Below are 17,690 nucleotides of genomic sequence, written 5' to 3'. Positions count from 1 at the left end.
ACCAAATCACTGCATGTACACACAATCGCTCAATGGTTTTGCAATTAAAAATGGCGTCACCATACAGCATTTTAACTTTTCCTGGTGCGTCTTTAATCACAGCTGCTATTCTATAAGGTCTGGCATGCGGCTGTTACTGTGGAAGATAAGAAGTTAAGAATGTATCTCACTCACTTTTTGGAAATAAACAAGCACCGGCAATCTGATGGCGCCTATTCATTTCCTTCAGCAAGGTACACACTGGATTTTAATCTTTTTTGTGTCCCCTTAGGTTTTACTTGGAAAGATGATTATGCTCAACATATCATTGCAAATGAATTATCAAATATTCGTAAAGTCTACAGCAGACAACCGGATTCTCTTCCATCTGATGCTTCCAGCAATTCAAGGTAAGAGACTTGTTACTGAATTTATTAGTTTCTCACACATTCAATAAAATACAAGCAATCTCATGTGGAACTGTACCGTATATACACTGTAACTAGAGATGAGCGAGCATACTCGCTAAGGACAATTACTCGATCGAGCATTGCTCTTAGCGAGTACCTGCCCGCTCGGAAGAAAAGGTTCGGCTGCCGGTGCAGGTGACAGGTGAGTTGCGGCAGTCAGCAGGGGGGAGCGGGGGGGGGGGGGAGAGGGAGAGAGAGATCTCCCCTCCGTTCCATCCCGCTCTCCCCCGCTGCTCCCTGCCTGCCGCCGGCAGCCGAATCTTTGCTCCCGAGTGGGCAGGTACTCGCTAAGGGCAATGCTCGATTGAGCAATTGCCCTTAGCGAGTATACTCACTCATCTCTAATTGTAACTAAGGTATGGAAAGTGCTGGAACTAGTATTTTATTCCTTACCCCTGTCATCGTTGATATTTTGTAGTCAGGAAAGAAGGTTTTTTCCTCTGAGATGAGAGAAGTGAACCCCATCCAATAGGGATTGCTTTGCCTTGCTCTGGATCAACACCAATATTACCTGTAAGCAAAGGGTCCACAACCCATAGATGACCAATGATGTCGTTCTGTGAAGCCCTCAGTCATCAGATAGGTTTGTGTCGTGGGTCTTCACATTTATTTTCCATATCAGAAACAAGAGGAGATTGCACAGCTAATACTAGTGATGCATTGTGGGGCCTTCACTGAGTCCTCCATAAATGAAGAAAATGGGATTTCATGACTCTACTTCCAACACCCGCTATGTATAACGGAGAGAGCAATACGCATGTGTGATCTCCTCCTCTATGGAGCGCTGATTGGTGGAAAAAGGGACCTCCATTCTCCTGATAGGTGGAAGTCATGAAAAATGGAAGTGACACCTATCAGTTAGTTATGGCATATACTTTCCATGCGCCATGAATGTCTCACATGGTAAGACCCCTTTTAAGTTTTTTTGGGACCCTTGGTATTAGTAGTTAGTAGAATTTAGTATGACAGTGTGGCTCTTGGGACAGAAAAGGTTGTGTATTCTGATCTAAGGCTTTGCAGTTATGGAGCAGAGGAGTTAGGTATATGGGCACTGTTAGTCAGTGGTTTTATGGTAACATCCCTGAGGGCTAAAGCACAGAAGGGGTTATATGTCCTGGTAATCTAGGGCAGTGAAGGGATTGATGTCTTTATCTGTGTGGTCTGTAACAGAGCAGAGTTTACTGCTAGGGTTCCTGGTGGTCTAGAGCAGAGAAGGGGGTTATTATCAAAATCACTCATGGTAAAGAGCAGATAATTCAGTCATGGAGAGCTGATTGCCATAGTTTCTATTCTGAAAGGTAAGAGATAATACACTGCAGTACAACAGTTTGTCAGTGTATTATCTGAGCAATCATAGGTTCAAGTACCTCATAGGAACATAGAAAAAGGTAAAAGAAAGCAGAAATGGTTAAAAAAATATCCAAGTACAAAAAAATTAAGAAATAACTTATTTTACGCACTTTTGCTTTTTTGTATGAAAATGAATACAAAAAATACATGTTTAGTGTGGCTTCACACAAGCGTGTTTTTGTGCGTGCATACGCATGCATAAAAACACGCTTGTATTTGCAACATTGCATTCCCTATGGTGCATGCACATGTCCGTGCTTTACAGGCGTATGCCTGCAAAGATAGGACATGCATGCACCATTCGGAATGCACACATTGTTTTCAATGGAGTCGCGACTGCTGCCGACGGCTCCATTGAAAACAATGCTATGCCGGCACCCCTGCATTCTTTTTCAGGGAAGGGCTTACATTCGGGGAGAGCTGTTTGTGATTGGCTGAGCACCTCAGCCAATCACATTCAGCTTTTTCAGCAGGGTGGGATTTTAAATCCCCTCCTGCTGATAGATCAGCACCACAGTGCAGGGGACAGCAGGATAAAACGTGGCTGTGCCCCGGCAGATGAAGCAAGGTGAGTATCTATTTTTTGGGGTTTTTAAATCACTTTTACTTGATTTTCAGGGAAGGGCTTATATTTATATATAAGCCCTTCCCTGAAATCAATTGCTGGGGAAAACCAAAACAACTGTTGGGCCATGTAAACAGGAGCCATTCAAGGTGTGAGCAATTCCCGTTTAGTGTGAATAGGGGCTGGTGGCCGTAACATGCCTATGCATGTTAGATTAATATCAATTGAACCTTATAATTTTGATTCAATTAACTGTTTAATGTGTTTGATGGTGTTTTTTACTGTCCCCCAATGGGAGACGATAGGGAAGAGAAGAGTCGAATGTGTTAAATTTAAACATCCTTTAAATATCCTTTATTCTGAAGGAGATAGATTACCAGAGGTGCCTGGTCTTGGCTAACTCCCTTCTCTCTTTTGAGAACACATGTATGCTTGGCTGAGCCAAACGTACATGTATATAGGTGAGATTTTGAGTGATAGCTTTCGGCTGAACATGCATTTGTCTAATGGCTGTCTGAAGCATATGGCCAGTTTTATTCCTATCTCCCTATTAAAAAAAACAGACACGCTTGGTCAATTCAGCATGCTTGTTTATGATGGAGATGAGACAATTACTGTGTTTGTCTGAAAATAAGACAGGGTCTTATCTTAATTGTAGCCCAAAAAGAGGAGCTAGGTCTTATTTTCAGGGAGTGTTTTATTCTACTTAACCAGGAGCCTTGGTCCAGGTCCACCCTGCTGCTTTTCAGAGCCAGCGCCATTCTGCAGTCCTCGGCCACCCACACAGGATCACTTGCTGGTTACGGGATTCATAAATTCCGCCTCCACTAAGTGATGACTGTAATTGGTATGAGTGCTGCATTGATTGGTTCTTCGAGCACCGCAGCTCAGTCAGTCATAGCTATTGCTTCGTGGAGGCAGGGATTATGAATTGGCTGAGCCGCGGCTCAGCCAATTTATAAATCCCACCTCCACAAAGCGCTGGCTGTGATTGATTCTTTGAGTGCCGTGGCTCAGCCAATTACAGCCATCGCTTTGTGAAGGCGGGATTTATGAATTGACTAACCTGGAAGTAATCCTGTGTGGGCGACGAGGACTGTGGGAACCGCGTTAGAGATCTGGAGAGCAGCAGGAAGGACCTGCACCAAGCCTGCTGGGTAATGTATTCCTATTGACTTTTTTTAAGGAAATTTAAGTATGGCTTATATTTTAAGCCACCTAGAAAATCCAGAAAAATCAGGCTAGGTATTATTTTCGGCGAAACACGGTAGCTGCCAGCTGAACGATCTTCAATAAAAAAAAAACAGACTATCAGTTTTTAAGGCCTTTTTATACAAGCTCTCCATCAGTTTTTAATGAGCACCAATCTTCAAGATTTGCGCTCTTTTACCTCTGCCTTCACACAAGCCAATCAGACTGTTTTGGAGATAAACTATTGTTCATACAGTTGTTTGTACCCCATTCACTTTGATCAATATGCCCTATTTATACAAACAGATGTTCTGCCAGGAATTATGGATTTTTCTAGCTGGACGTACAAGCCAATCAGCTGTCTTATTTACATGGGGCAATGATAGGATGATAAAGCAATCTAATAAATGCTCGTTCATGATCATTGGTCCATGGGTCTTTAGGTTCTTAGATAGTGTTCATGCATAACAGCTACTGTACTGCTACATTAGATATGATTGCATGGATAACTGAAAACATACAGGGATGTAACTAAAGTGAATACAGAGGGTGCAGCTGCCACCGGGCCCTAGAACCTCAGGAAGCCCATACGGTCTCAATTCTCCACACAAGGACACCAGTATTACAACTGAAACATTATAGTTGGCGATCTCTGGGACCCATGAGCAGTAGAGGTTTCATTTGGATCCTCCATTGTTGATTTCTGTGAAAATCCCCGATGAAATAGCACTGCTTTCAGCGCTATTTCATATGGGAAGATGCTGGACTGCATAATGGTAATTAGATTAAACCTATTATAGTGAATTGGTTCTGTCTGACTCTATTCAAATCTGTAAAGTGCCAGATATGGCACTAACACTTTTGCCATTATTCAGCTCTCAGAAAATTGATATACAGACAGTGATGAAGTTTGCTGGACTCTTACCCTTAGAGTAACTTAAAGGCTATGGCAATTCTTGAATATGAAAAATCAATACACACATACCTTACTACGTGCCTGCAGAAAAAAATTAAGCACTTATCTTTTTTTGCATTGAGTTTTCCTTCTCCTGCATTTAGAAAGCCTCATACTTGGTTCACAGGCTCTCCTACATTCAGGTTTTTGTCTAGAGGTTATTGGCATTGATTAGCTGGTCTCTCATAAGCGAGCACAAGTTCAACTGTCCCTCCCCTCTTCTTTTTCAGATTCTGTTTGGTATAACCATGCCCACTCAATACTACTAAATATCTCCCCTCTATCTTATCCTCTGAAAACCTGCTCATCCCATTCCCTCTCACTGCTGATAACAGCAGAAAATTCACCTGGGGTGAATTATAGCCCTCTGTAATAGTAGATTTCTCTGCTCTCTGTCCTCCTGATCCCCTCCACCATCCCATGGCACTGTCATACAGCCCTCCATAATAGTAGCTTTCTCTGCTCTCTGTCCTCCTGATCTCCTCCACCATCCCATGGCACTGTAATACAGCCCTCCATAATAGTAGCTTTCTCTGCTCTCTGTCCTCCTGATCTCCTCCACCATCCCATGGCACTGTAATACAGCCCTCCATAATAGTAGCTTTCTCTGCTCTCTGTCCTCCTGATCTCCTCCACCATCCAATGGCACTGCCGTACAGCCCTCTGTAATAGTAGCTTTCTCTGCTTTCTGTCCTTCTGATCTCCTGCACCATTCCACGACACTGGTCATGCAGCCATCTTTAATAGCTCGGTGGAAAGGCAGTGAATGCACATTTGTAACAAGGAAGCAGGCTAGGGAAGATGTCAGTCACTTTACTCTGACTGACGGAATTTTCTAAGATTTCCGTCCTTCATTCTGCAGCGCCTTGAGAAACAATACAAGCATAGAAATCAAACAATCATAAATTTTAATGAAAACCGATCACATAAACTCTTATTTTCAAAAACACGTCGTCGAAAAAGTGCAAAGGTGTACATAGCCTTTAAGTGTCACCAAATTGTATAGCTTGCATCGTTCTTTTGTTATATTGTTTCTTTTTTCCTTCCTTGAATATAGAAAGATTTTTGAAAAATTACAAAAAAATAATCAGTTATATTATTTAAATATAATAGCATGTGGAAGATGAAAAAATAGTGGAAATGTCAACACCAAGAGATTTCACCATGTGCAGCATGAGAGAAAACATTAGGTCTTTATATAGAAATATAATCGAATGCTATTTAATTGATGAACTCCAGAAGGGAGAAACAAGGAATGACTCAATGATGGAGGCGTCACAAGGTAACGCCTGAAAAGAATGGATTTTTCCAATTAAACATTAATTATATTTCTGTAACGTTGCCTCCTTCTCACTTCCAGGGTTTCGACAATACATTCTGAAAGCAACAGAGATTATGAATCTGAAGCTAATAAGAATTTTGCCAAATCTTTTCATCAGTATCTTCAGTATCTTGGGATTCTGCCACGGCCTGTAGCTCCGAGCTTCTACCCAAGGACAAAGAGTGAGAAGCCAGTGATTACGGTAATAAACTTGGAAAATATTAATAACTTCTTCAACATTTCCGCATGACGGTCTGCATTATTTAGGAAAATGTGGATTAGCAACAAAGCTCTTACTTCAGTTATCTGCACCAATGGAAGAACGGAGGGTGGTGAGCACTTTGGCAACCATTGTATTTTGGGGGCATCTATAACTGGCATACTACTTTTGGAACACTGTAGCTGGCGTTGTATTTTGGTGGCATGTGTGGCTGGCAGGAACCATGGGGTTGCATAGTATTTTAGGCGGCATCTGTGGCTGCAATAGTAGTTTGGGATGCAAGAGTTGGTAACATATTTTTGAGGCATTTGTAGATAGCATGCTGTTTTTGAGCTCCAGAGATATTGCAGCCATAAAACTTGCTTTTTGTGGCATATCCAAGGAGTTAAAAAAACATACAGGTCTCTTACGCATTTCAAGTGAAAGCTGTTATTTAGAGATGAGCGAGCACCAAAATGCTCGGGTGCTCGTTACTCGGGACGAAATTTTCGTAATGCTCGAGGGTTCGTTTCGAGTAACGAACCCCATTGAAGTCAATGGGCGACCCGAGCATTTTTGTATATCGCCGATGCTCGCTAAGGTTTCCTTGTGTGAAAATCTGGGCAATTCAAGAAAGTGATGGGAACGACACAGCAACGGATAGGGCAGGCGAGGGGCTACATGTTGGGCTTCATCTCAAGTTCCCAGGTCCCACTATTAAGCCACAATAGCAGCAAGAGTGCCCCCCCCCCGCACTGTCAGCGTAAAGATCGTTCTCCTCTGCCATAGCTGTAACAGCTGTGGCAGAGAAGAACGATGTTTGCCCATTGAATTCAATGAAGCCAGCAATACAGCAGGTTCCACTGAAAGCAATGGGCTGCCAGCGTGCGCGGGGATGAATTGTCGGGAAGGGGTTAAATATATAAGCCCTTCTCTGCAATTCATCCAGAAATGTGTTACAATAAAAATATATACCGGCGTATAAGGCGACGGGGCGTATAAGACGACGGGAGGGGCAGATTTTATTACTCGGGTGACACCTGATCTCGCCAGCCACTCACTGCAGGGGGGTGGTATAGGGCTTGAACGTTACAGGGGGAAGTTGTAATGCCTTCCCTGTCTTTCTATTGGCCAGAAAAGCGCGCAAATTTCTCAGGGAAGAAAATGAAAGTAACCCGAACACCGCGTGGTACTCGTCACGAGTAACGAGCATCTCGAACACCCCAATACTCGAACGAGTTTCAAGCTCGGACGAGTATGCTCGCTCATCTCTATTGTTATTCATAACATAAAATACTAGACATACAGGAATGTTATACTTTATATCAAGGTGCATCGCCGCTACTTACCTACTCCTGGGCGTATGGTAGGATGCTGCCATCTGTCACATGGTACACGGTGTTCCTCAGTCTCTGCTTACTGCAAGGCCTCAACTCGTTAGGCTCGCTTGAAGAGCCAGCAAGTGCTCCCTAGTTCCATCCCCCTCCAACACCAGCCATCACCTGCTATACTAGGCCTCCTTCCCCCATGGAGGATGCCTAAGCAATTAGTCTTATAGCTGTTGTGATAAATCCCCAGTTACTGTGTATCCCTAGTGACCCATGCCTGTTTTTGACTATTCAGACTTCTGTGCTCCCTTTTTTGCCGCGTTTTCGCGGCGTTTTCGCGGCTTTTCCATTAATTTCCATTGACTTTCATGGGTGCATTAGGAGAAAAATAAGGACACATATGCAACTGACAGTTCCTATGTTAAAAAACGCAACGCAACGCAAAAAAAAACGCCAGTGGACAGGAGTACATTCAATTCTAATTGCTCTTGAGAAAAAACGCAAAACGCAAAGAAAAAAAAATCGCCAGTGGGTGGGCGCCCTAAGGGCACCCACCCACTGGCGTTTTTTTTTTCCCTGCGAAATTCGCAGCATTTTTTTTCTCCTGGGGTCTATGGGACTTGTAATGTTAAAATCGTGATCGCGCAAAATCGCAATTTACCATGAATCGCGGTAAATTGCGATTTTGCGCGATCGCGATTTTAACATTACAAGTCCCATAGACCCCTGCAGGAAAAAAATGCTACGAATTTCGCAGGGGAAAAAAAACGCCAGTGGGTGGGCGCCCTAAGGCCTCCTTCCCACGAGCGTGACGGGCTCCGCCGCGTAATATTACGCAGTGAAGCCCGTCACGGCGCCCCCCAGAGCCCCTATACTTACCAGCGGACGATAGCGTGAAGACGCTTCCCCGCCCACCGCCGTCGCGTCGTGTGACACGCCCACCGCATCACGTGACGCGGCCGGCAGTGTCACGTGACGCGCCGGCCGCATCAAATGACGCTGCGGCGGTAGGCGGGGAAGCGTTTTTTCACACTATCTCCCGCTGGTTACAGCGGGAGATAGCGTGAACGGACGGCTTCCATTGACTGCAATGGAAGCCGTCAGCGCGTACAGCCCGTCCTCACCCGCAGCAAATAGAGCATGCTGCGGGTGAGGACGGGAGAAATCGCGGTGCGTAATTCCGCGGTGGAATTACGCATCGTGAGCATTGTGCTATTAGGTTCAATAGAACCTAATAGCAGGGGGCCACGCAGCGGATTTTTGCCGCGAATTTACGCGGCGTAAATCCGTTCGTGGGAAGGAGGCCTAAGGGCGCCCACCCACTGGCGTCTGCGATTTTCGTGCGTGAAAAACGCAGCGTTTTCGTCACGTTTTGGGCGCGTTTTCCGCGCGTTTTTCGCGGCTTTTTGCGTTAATTTACATTGACATTCATGGGTGCATTAAGAGAAAAATAAGGACACATATGCAACTGACAGTTCCTATGTTAAAAATTGCAACGGACTGAAACAAAAAAACGCCAGTGGACAGGAGTACATTCAAAACTAATTGCTCTTGAGAAAAAAACGCAAAACGCAAAGGATAAAAAATCGCCAGTGGGTGGGCGCCCTAAAGCAAGTTTTATAGCCACAATCTCGCTGGAGTGTTTCCTATCTCCTTGAAGGTCTGCAGAAGCTCCTGCTACCATGCCAAGGAGAGGAGATAGATATAGGTCAATCTGGTGAGCTGACATTGATTGTGCTACAACATACTATTTTCGGGTATCAGTGGCTGGAATACACTGCAATAGGGCATCTGTGGCAAACACGTTTAGGGTATCTAAGGCGGGCACATTAAGAACATCAGTGGCGCCCACTGAGGAATATTAGGAGCAACACTAAAGCAATGTGCTAGGAAGACAATGCACATAATTAGTGATGAGTGAACTTTTGAAAAGGTCAATTCAGTCGGTTTGCTGAACTTTTGCAAAAATTTTTTTTGGTCCGAATTAGTACGAACCAAACCGGAAGTTCACCAAAACCACTAAAACTGGTGTATAACACTGTCTAAGAGCCAAAAAAGCTCTGAGCGTGTTACACAGGGCTTTTATGGCTCTTAGGGCTGACACCCACTGACGTTTCTCTTTTACTCTGCCAGGATATCACCAGTGTTTTCAATAGAGCCAGCGGCAGCAGCGCTAGCCCCATTGAAAAGATAGGGAGAATACCGCGGACTTCTACCACAGCTGTCACAGTAGTGGCAGAAGTGCAGCATGCTATCCCATTGCTTTCAATGGGATCGGCGCTGCCGACGGTTTGTGGCAAACCCCGCAGTATGATTTTCGGGGAAGGGCTTGAAATATAAGGCCTTCCCTGAAAATCATCATTAACTGGTTAAAAAAAGAAAAATAAAATTACTCACCTCTCCACCGCTCAGAAGAGTCCTCCGGCTGGCTCCCAGACACTGCTGTCTAGCACTTTCAGCAGGCGAGGATTTAAAAATCCCCGCCTCCTGAAAGAGCTGTGCTGATTGGCAGAGCGCTCAGCCAATTACAGCTAATACTTAGCTATTGACTGAGCGCTCTGAGCGGCGACGAGGTGAGTAATTTTTTTTTGCCACAGACCACTGCTTTCAATGCGACCGGCAGCAGCGCCGATCCCATTGAAAGTACTTCTGTGACAGCTGTCGTAGAAGCTCTTTTCAATGGGGCTAGCGCTGCTGCCACTGGCCCCATTAAAAGCACTGGTGATACAGCAGTATTCAGGACTAGTGTAGAGACAACCGAACCAGTGGAACCCAGTTTTGGGTATAACTTTGCTAAAAGCTTGGCTCGGGTTTGTGTTGGATTGAACTTTTAGTAAAGTTCGACCTGATCACAGGATTCTACTGGTTTGATCCACTCAATATTACACATAATGACCTGTCTATTGATTGTTTGTACATTGCTTCTTTCTTTCACTCCAAGGAGCCAGGCACATGCTGGTGTTCATTCAGACTCAAAAGAAATTAGCTTGCACACCAGAAAAGTCTGGTTATCCCTACTTTATGAGAGCCTGTAATGTTGGGGCATTGTTTGCCATGCTCTTATGTTACTTTACGCACTGTACATATGTTCACTAATGATTTACTATTGTATGCAAACTGACACATACATAAGTAAAAAACATTAAAGAACACACCAAATATATATTATTTTGGTTAAATAAAGGCATACATTATAATTACTACTACCTCTCTCAGTAAAAGGAACCTATCATGTCCTACGAGCACCATAAACTAAGGTTATGTGCTCATAGGATAAGGGCCGCCGAGTTTGCTGATCTCCTTTTTATACTCATCATTCCCTTGCTGTCTGCCCGGATAGCCGGTGCTCTGTACGATGCATTGGGTGCATCTTTGCATTCAGTATGCACATACATATGGAGAGCAGTTTGTGTGCATGCACTGAATGAATGCAAATGGGAAAATGGATTAATGCCTCTACAGCACCACCTATTGGAGGGCAGCATTCCTGCAAGCCAATGGCAGACCTTTAAACAAGCCTTGTAAAAATGACTTGGAGTACAAACCAAACCAGAGTCTTCTCCAGAAGGAAAAGATAACCATATACTGATGGCTGTTTCAGGGTTTTTGCTCCTCACCAGTGTGCAGTAGGTTTATTGACTTGGCTGGGTAAGAGGCCTATAATGTGGATCAGAAGGGTTTGATTTCTCCTTAGGGAGAGGACCTAGAAGGTGTGCGAAGACTTATAAGGCCATGCATGCTCCTCTGGGAAATTTTTGTAAATGGTAAGATGGAACAATACCTCTAGATCGCCACCTATTAGAAGGCAATCTCTCACCCAGCAAAGCCAGCAACCCACTGTACACGGATGAGGGGGAAAACCTGATATAGTCTGTCTGTCCATGGTTACATTTTCCTTCTGGAGAAGACTCTGGCTTTGGCATATATACCAAGTCATTGTTCCAAGGCCGGTTAAAAGGTCTGACATTGACTTGCAGGAATGCTGCTTTCCAATGGGTGGTGCTGAGAGGCATTGTTACATCTTCCCATTTGCATAAATTTCCCAGAGGAGCATGGGTGGCCTTATAAGTCTCTTCACACCTACCAGGTGCTCTCCGTAAGGAGAAACGTTACCCCTTCTACACTGAATGAAGAAATGTATCGAATAACTCCATGATATGGAGTTGTATGGTCACACCATATAGTGGCGGACTTCTAAGTGCTCTGTGTGCCATTACATAGACTTTTTGCACTCAACTGCCACTGAAGCCTTCGACTGGCTTCTCAACAGCACTGTATATTCTGCTGTTCAGCTCTGTCTAGGGACCTGTACTGTGGCAGCCAACCCAATTCACTATAACCAGGTATACCATCTGGCATATTGCGCCATTTTGACTGGCACCTTGCGCCGAATCTGAGTCGAAGGCTCCAGCTCAGATGTGAAGCTAGCGTTAGCAATGGGTTAAGAAAACAACACTTATTGCACTTGAATGTTTGTGCAGAACACAAACACATTGATTGTCACATTAATAGAAAATAAAAAAGCAAAAAAAAAAAGCCTTCTCTCGCTCTGACCTTTCAGAGGACAGCCTTCAAAATAAGGTAAAAGAAGAACTGATGTGGAAAAATACTTCGTAAATGAGGGATTTTTGGCTGATGTCAATCCGTAATCATTTGGCGTTCTTGTTAGAATGCCGCTGTCTCTTACCCTTTATATGTTATTGATCCGCGCTGAAAAGTAACTCTACTGGGCTGAACGGTAAAAAATGTTCTGAAGGTCAGATCTAATACTCTAAAATGATAACCAATACACAAGTCCTTTCATGTCACCGATCCACACTGATAACCGGTAAACGGTTCCATGGTTAGGCTTTCGGGTTGTTGACTCGTGATTCAAACTAATGAAAATAACATTTACAAAAAATATGCAGAATTTAGCTAAAATGCAAAAATTGTTCACAATGAGACTCATTCAGAAAGAGACGAGGGACCCGCTTCACGTTGACATCAACAATAGCATTTTTTAACGGAAAGCTCAAACAATGGTAAATTAAATCTTTTCTAATCAGCTATTATGTATAAAGCATGGAACTGAACTAAAATTATTAGGGCTATTGTGGGGATGGAAATTATACTTTATAGCCATACAATTCAAATATTTATAGGATGATGTTAACCCCTTAAAGTCCAAGTGCTGTGAATTTACGGAGCGAGGTCCGGGGCTTTAATCCCAGCCGATAGCAAAAAAAATGCAATGCTGGATTAAAAGTTCTGTAATCTAGCAGGAGCAAGCCGGGTCCTCGGCTGTTAGTCACATCTGAGGACCCAGAGGAGGAGGCAAAAGCGTATTTTAACCACTGCTGCCTTCTCCTTTACAGGCTACAGAGCGCTCAATGAGTGCTATGTAGTGAAGGGAGAAAGCGGAAGCGATATTTCCACTATTTGACCCAGCGATTGCATGACTGCTAGGTGTTTCCTGCCACAGCAGAGCTACAGGGTCCTCGCAAACCCAGATCAGCTCTGTTAGTGACTACTGTCACTATAAGGGGATGTTTTCTCTTGTAATTGGGGCTCCTATGGATGTGGCTCCCACGGATGTCCCAGCTACAGTGGAAAATGTATAACTAAAAAAAAATACAATGTGAATGGCCCCCAGATATCTTATATGACGTATAGATGGTAAAAGAAATAGTTACAAAAATCAGTAAAAAGAAATTACAAAATTAAAAAAATAAAATAAATAATAATAATAAAATATATATATATATATAAAGAATATGACCCACTGCCAATGCCAACTAAAACCGCTGCCATAGTCTGAGACTATACAAACTATATATCAAAACATCCAAAACAAAATGAGGAACCCATTCCTGTGCTTTATTTTAGCGTAAATATACAAATGTAAAAATAAATTAGAATAAAATCATTTTTTAGCCTTTTACCCTTAATAAAACTTAAAACGGGTAGTGGGTGGGGGGGGGGGAAGTCAGTGGAAAAAAAAGCTGCAAAAAAAGTTTGGTTGCTGAAGAAAACAAAATAGGGCAGTAAAACCACCATATGGGTAAAAATCCCTAAAATGTGTCTGGTCCTTTAGGGCTCAGTCACACAGGCGCATTGGCGCCCGTGTTACTGCAGGAAGGAGACGGCTGTACCTCAAGACGGATGTCTCTCTGCAGCGCCGGAGGAAAGAACATGTGACCGCCTTCATTGACGGTCATGTGTTCTTTCTTCAGCGCTGCAGAGAGACGTCCGTCTTCAGGTACGGCCGTCTCCTTCCTGCAGTGAGGGCTCAGTCACACGGGCGCATCGGCGCCTGTGTACGGGTGCCGATGTGCCCGTGTGACTGAGCCCTAAGGACCAATACACCCTGGTAAGTGCATAAAAAATTGGTACATTTATGGTGCACAAAAGTCAAAGTCATAACTTAGCATCAACAATACTATTTGTTGTAGAATTAAGACCACCTTCTAGTCCGAAGACGAGATATTCCCCTGAGATAGGAGACAGAGGGTTGCAGTGGGGATGTTATATTACCTGGTGCCATTCTTTATCCTGTACAGTCACAGATCCACCATTTCTTGGGGCTCTGCTCCAGTAATCCAAGGTGGCCATGCGCACTGCTGTAGGTAGAGGTAGCTTGATGGTTGAACTACTGTTGAACGAATGATCATCTGGTGAACAGATGCAGCCATACACAATCTAGACCATATTGACTGCCACAGTCGTTCAAAATGGCCCTATGTGAATGCCATCGAATGAGAGATGAAAGATCTGAAAGGATTTTTCTGGACAAATTCTATTGATGACCTAACCTCAGGATAGGTCATCAATAGTTAATCGCTGGGGAACCGCCACTCTGGATCCTTGGCGATCAGCTAATGGTCTGACCTGCTGTCAGTGCAGTGATCGAACATCAGAGTCGGAGCAGGAAGTATCCAAGGCAGCTTCACTCCACTTGAGATCAATAAGAGCTGAAGCCTCCTATTACATTTCTGGCACTTCCACCTCCAACATCGGTCATGGAAGAGGAATAGGAGGCAGCACTCCCATTTATTTCAGTGGGAGTGCTGCTGCCTCAGAGACTTTCTGTTTCGACTCTGATGATGACGTCCAGCCCCACTGCACTGAAAGCAGGCCAAACAATCAGCTGGTCGTTGGGAATCCTGGAGTGGCGGGTGACTGGTGATTAACTATTGATGACCAAACCTGAAGATAGAATTTGCCGGGAAAACCCCTTTAAGAACTTTACTGGATGAAAGATCTTTCTTTAAAAAAATCTTTTGATCACATGACAGAACTTTCATCCAACTATTAGACTAAAATTTCAAATAAGGCCGACTTCTTTCCCAACAATGACTATCTATCATTGGTTGACTGAAATTATCATTTATTAAATTTCACCTGTTGAATTACAGTTTTGGTTGATATCAATGTTAGGGCTTAGTCAGACGGGCGTTTTTTGCCGCGATTTGCGCATGCGCATGCGTCCGGCGATTTTTTTAAAACCATTGCTTCGCAATGGTATCGGACACATGAGCGCTTTTTATGCGCTCGTCCGAAAAATTATAGAACAAAAAATCGCAGATCGCACCTATCTGCAATCTGCGATTCCTGTTCGCTTCTGTATATGCGCTCAATGGGGCCGGCGGCAGCAGCGCCGACCCCATTGAGAACATATAGAAGACAAATCATTCTTCTCTGCCACAGCTGTAACAGCTGTGGCAGAGAAGAACGATGTTTGCCCATTGAATTCAATGGAGCGGCAATACAGCCGCTCCATTGAAGGCAATGGGCTGCCGGCGTGCGCGGGGTTAATTGTCGGGAAGGGGTTAAATATATAACCCCTTCCCTGCAATTCATGCTAAAATGTGTTAAAATAAAAAAAAATTGTATACTCACCTTTCCGCTGCAGCCGGAGTCCAGCCGCGGCCGCTGTCAGTTCTCCTGAACTGCTTCTCGGCACTATTCAGCCGGCGGGGCTTTAAAATCCCCGCCTGCTGAATGATCTGCTCTGATTGGTCACAGCCTGACCAATCAGAGGCCAGTTTCACTCACACACCCATTCATGAATTCATGAATGGGTGAGTGACTGCTGCCTCTCAGCGCTGAGCCAATCAGGGGCAGGTCTGACTCACATCCATTCATGAATTCATGAATGGGTGTGAGTGAGGCATGCCTCTGATTGGCTCAGCGCTGAGCCAATCAGGGGGCAGGTCTGACTCACACCCCCTTCACACCCACTGCAGGACAGCTGCCCGGAGCTGCAGGCAGAAGGTGAGAATGCAATTTTTTTTTATTTTAACACATTTTAGGATGGATTGCAGGTAAGGGCTTATATATTTAAGCCCTTACCGACAATTCATCCCGGGCTCGCCCGCAGCGCATTGCTTTCAATGGAGACGGCTGTATTGCCGTCTCCATTGAATGCAATGCGCTGGACAGCTCCGGCCCGTTTCTAATGAAACGCGGCTAGGAGCAGATTTTCGGGCGATTTGCGGGCGACTTGCGCGCACCGGTCACGCGATTTGCGGATGCGCATCCGTCATGCGATCCGCAAATCGCGGCAAAAAACGCCCGTCTGACTAAGGCCTTAATCTAATGTGTGTCAGTACCTTTAGGCTGTCTGGCACATTGGTAATCAACCGTTGCAGGCTGTTTTCTGATTGGCCAGGGCTACCCATGTGACCAATTCTGGCTAATCAGAACAGCATGTAATATTCTAGACTACAAAATGCAGTTTTAGGCCTTAGTCAGACGGGCGTTTTTTGCCGCGATTTGCGGATCGCATGACGGATGCGCATCCGCAAATCGCGTGACCGGTGCGCGCAAGTCGCCCGCAAATCGCCCGAAAATCTGCTCCTAGCCGCGTTTCATTAGAAACGGGCCGGAGCTGTCCAGCGCATTGCATTCAATGGAGACGGCAATACAGCCGTCTCCATTGAAAGCAATGCGCTGCGGGCGAGCCCGGGATGAATTGTCGGTAAGGGCTTAAATATATAAGCCCTTACCTGCAATCCATCCTAAAATGTGTTAAAATAAAAAAAAATTGCATTCTCACCTTCTGCCTGCAGCTCCGGGCAGCCGTCCTGCAGTGGGTGTGAAGGGGGTGTGAGTCAGACCTGCCCCCTGATTGGCTCAGCGCTGAGCCAATCAGAGGCATGCCTCACTCACACCCATTCATGAATTCATGAATGGATGTGAGTCAGACCTGCCCCTGATTGGCTCAGCGCTGAGAGGCAGCAGTCACTCACCCATTCATGAATTCATGAATGGGTGTGTGAGTGAAACCGGCCTCTGATTGGTCAGGCTGTGACCAATCAGAGCAGATCATTCAGCAGGCGGGGATTTTAAAGCCCCGCCGGCTGAATAGTGCAGCGGAAAGGTGAGTATACAATTTTTTTTTATTTTAACACATTTTAGCATGAATTGCAGGGAAGGGTTTATATATTTAACCCCTTCCCGACAATTAACCCCGCGCACGCCGGCACCCCATTGCTTTCAATGGAGCGGCTGTATTGCCGCTCCATTGAATTCAATGGGCAAACATCGTTCTTCTCTGCCACAGCTGTTACAGCTGTGGCAGAGAAGAATGATTTGTCTTCTATATGTTCTCAATGGGGTCGGCGCTGCTGCCGCCGGCCCCATTGAGGGCATACACAGAAGCGAACAGGAATCGCAGATCGCAGATAGGTGCGATCTGCGATTTTTTGTTCTATAATTTTTCGGACGAGCGCATAAAAAGCGCTCATGTGTCCGATACCATTGCGAAGCAATGGTTTTAAAAAATCGCCGGACGCATGCGCATGCGCAAATCGCGGCAAAAAACGCCCGTCTGACTAAGCCCTTAGACTACTGATTTAAGCATGAATTGTATGCTACAGTGGGCAGACATCTAGTGCAATGACTGGCACAGGGCAGAGGCATTGGTGTAGGACAGTAAGATGAGCCTAACTGCTGCATTAAGGATTGATTAGAGAGGTGTCTCAGTGCCGTGCTCACAATGAGATTTGTGAGTGAGTGTCAGACTGCGTGATGCACTCACCGACGCATGCACAGAGGGAGAAATGTCCCACTTCTCATAGGCTGGCTGAGCTGTCTATTGTTCCAGTCAGCCTATCAGTGTCTTTCTTAAGGTATTTATTCCAGCTCCTCTTTACAGAGTCCACCAGTAGTACATTTGTATACTGGTCTTGCTCGGTGGTTAGGGGTTTTTTTCCTTGAAGCTTCTGAGTGTTTCTTTTGTGCCTTCGTTTTATGAACTTTGGACTCTACATACTATTGTTGCTCTCAAACTCTGACATTTTCTTCTTCATTTCTCTTTTTTGTCATGCTTTTTCTTCTTATATTGCT

The 17,690-nt window shown here is 44.7% G+C and overlaps 1 protein-coding gene across 1 annotated transcript in view; it reads left to right on the top strand.

Annotated features, from left to right (window-relative positions):
- Positions 1-17,690, top strand: part of PTPRN2 (protein tyrosine phosphatase receptor type N2) — a 1,135,353-nt gene that overhangs the window by 331,528 nt on the left and 786,135 nt on the right. Inside the window, exons 4-5 of the mRNA XM_066584551.1 lie at positions 272-389; positions 5,871-6,033. Of these exons, the coding sequence (XP_066440648.1) occupies positions 272-389; positions 5,871-6,033 (281 nt within the window). The remainder of the gene's footprint in view (positions 1-271; positions 390-5,870; positions 6,034-17,690) is intronic.

The sequence above is a fragment of the Eleutherodactylus coqui genome, chromosome 12 (genome assembly GCF_035609145.1).
Source record: "Eleutherodactylus coqui strain aEleCoq1 chromosome 12, aEleCoq1.hap1, whole genome shotgun sequence".
NCBI classification, from domain to species: domain Eukaryota; kingdom Metazoa; phylum Chordata; class Amphibia; order Anura; family Eleutherodactylidae; genus Eleutherodactylus; species Eleutherodactylus coqui.
The sequence above is the reverse complement of the archived record's forward strand: the minus strand, read 5'-3'. Positions and strand labels throughout refer to the sequence as shown.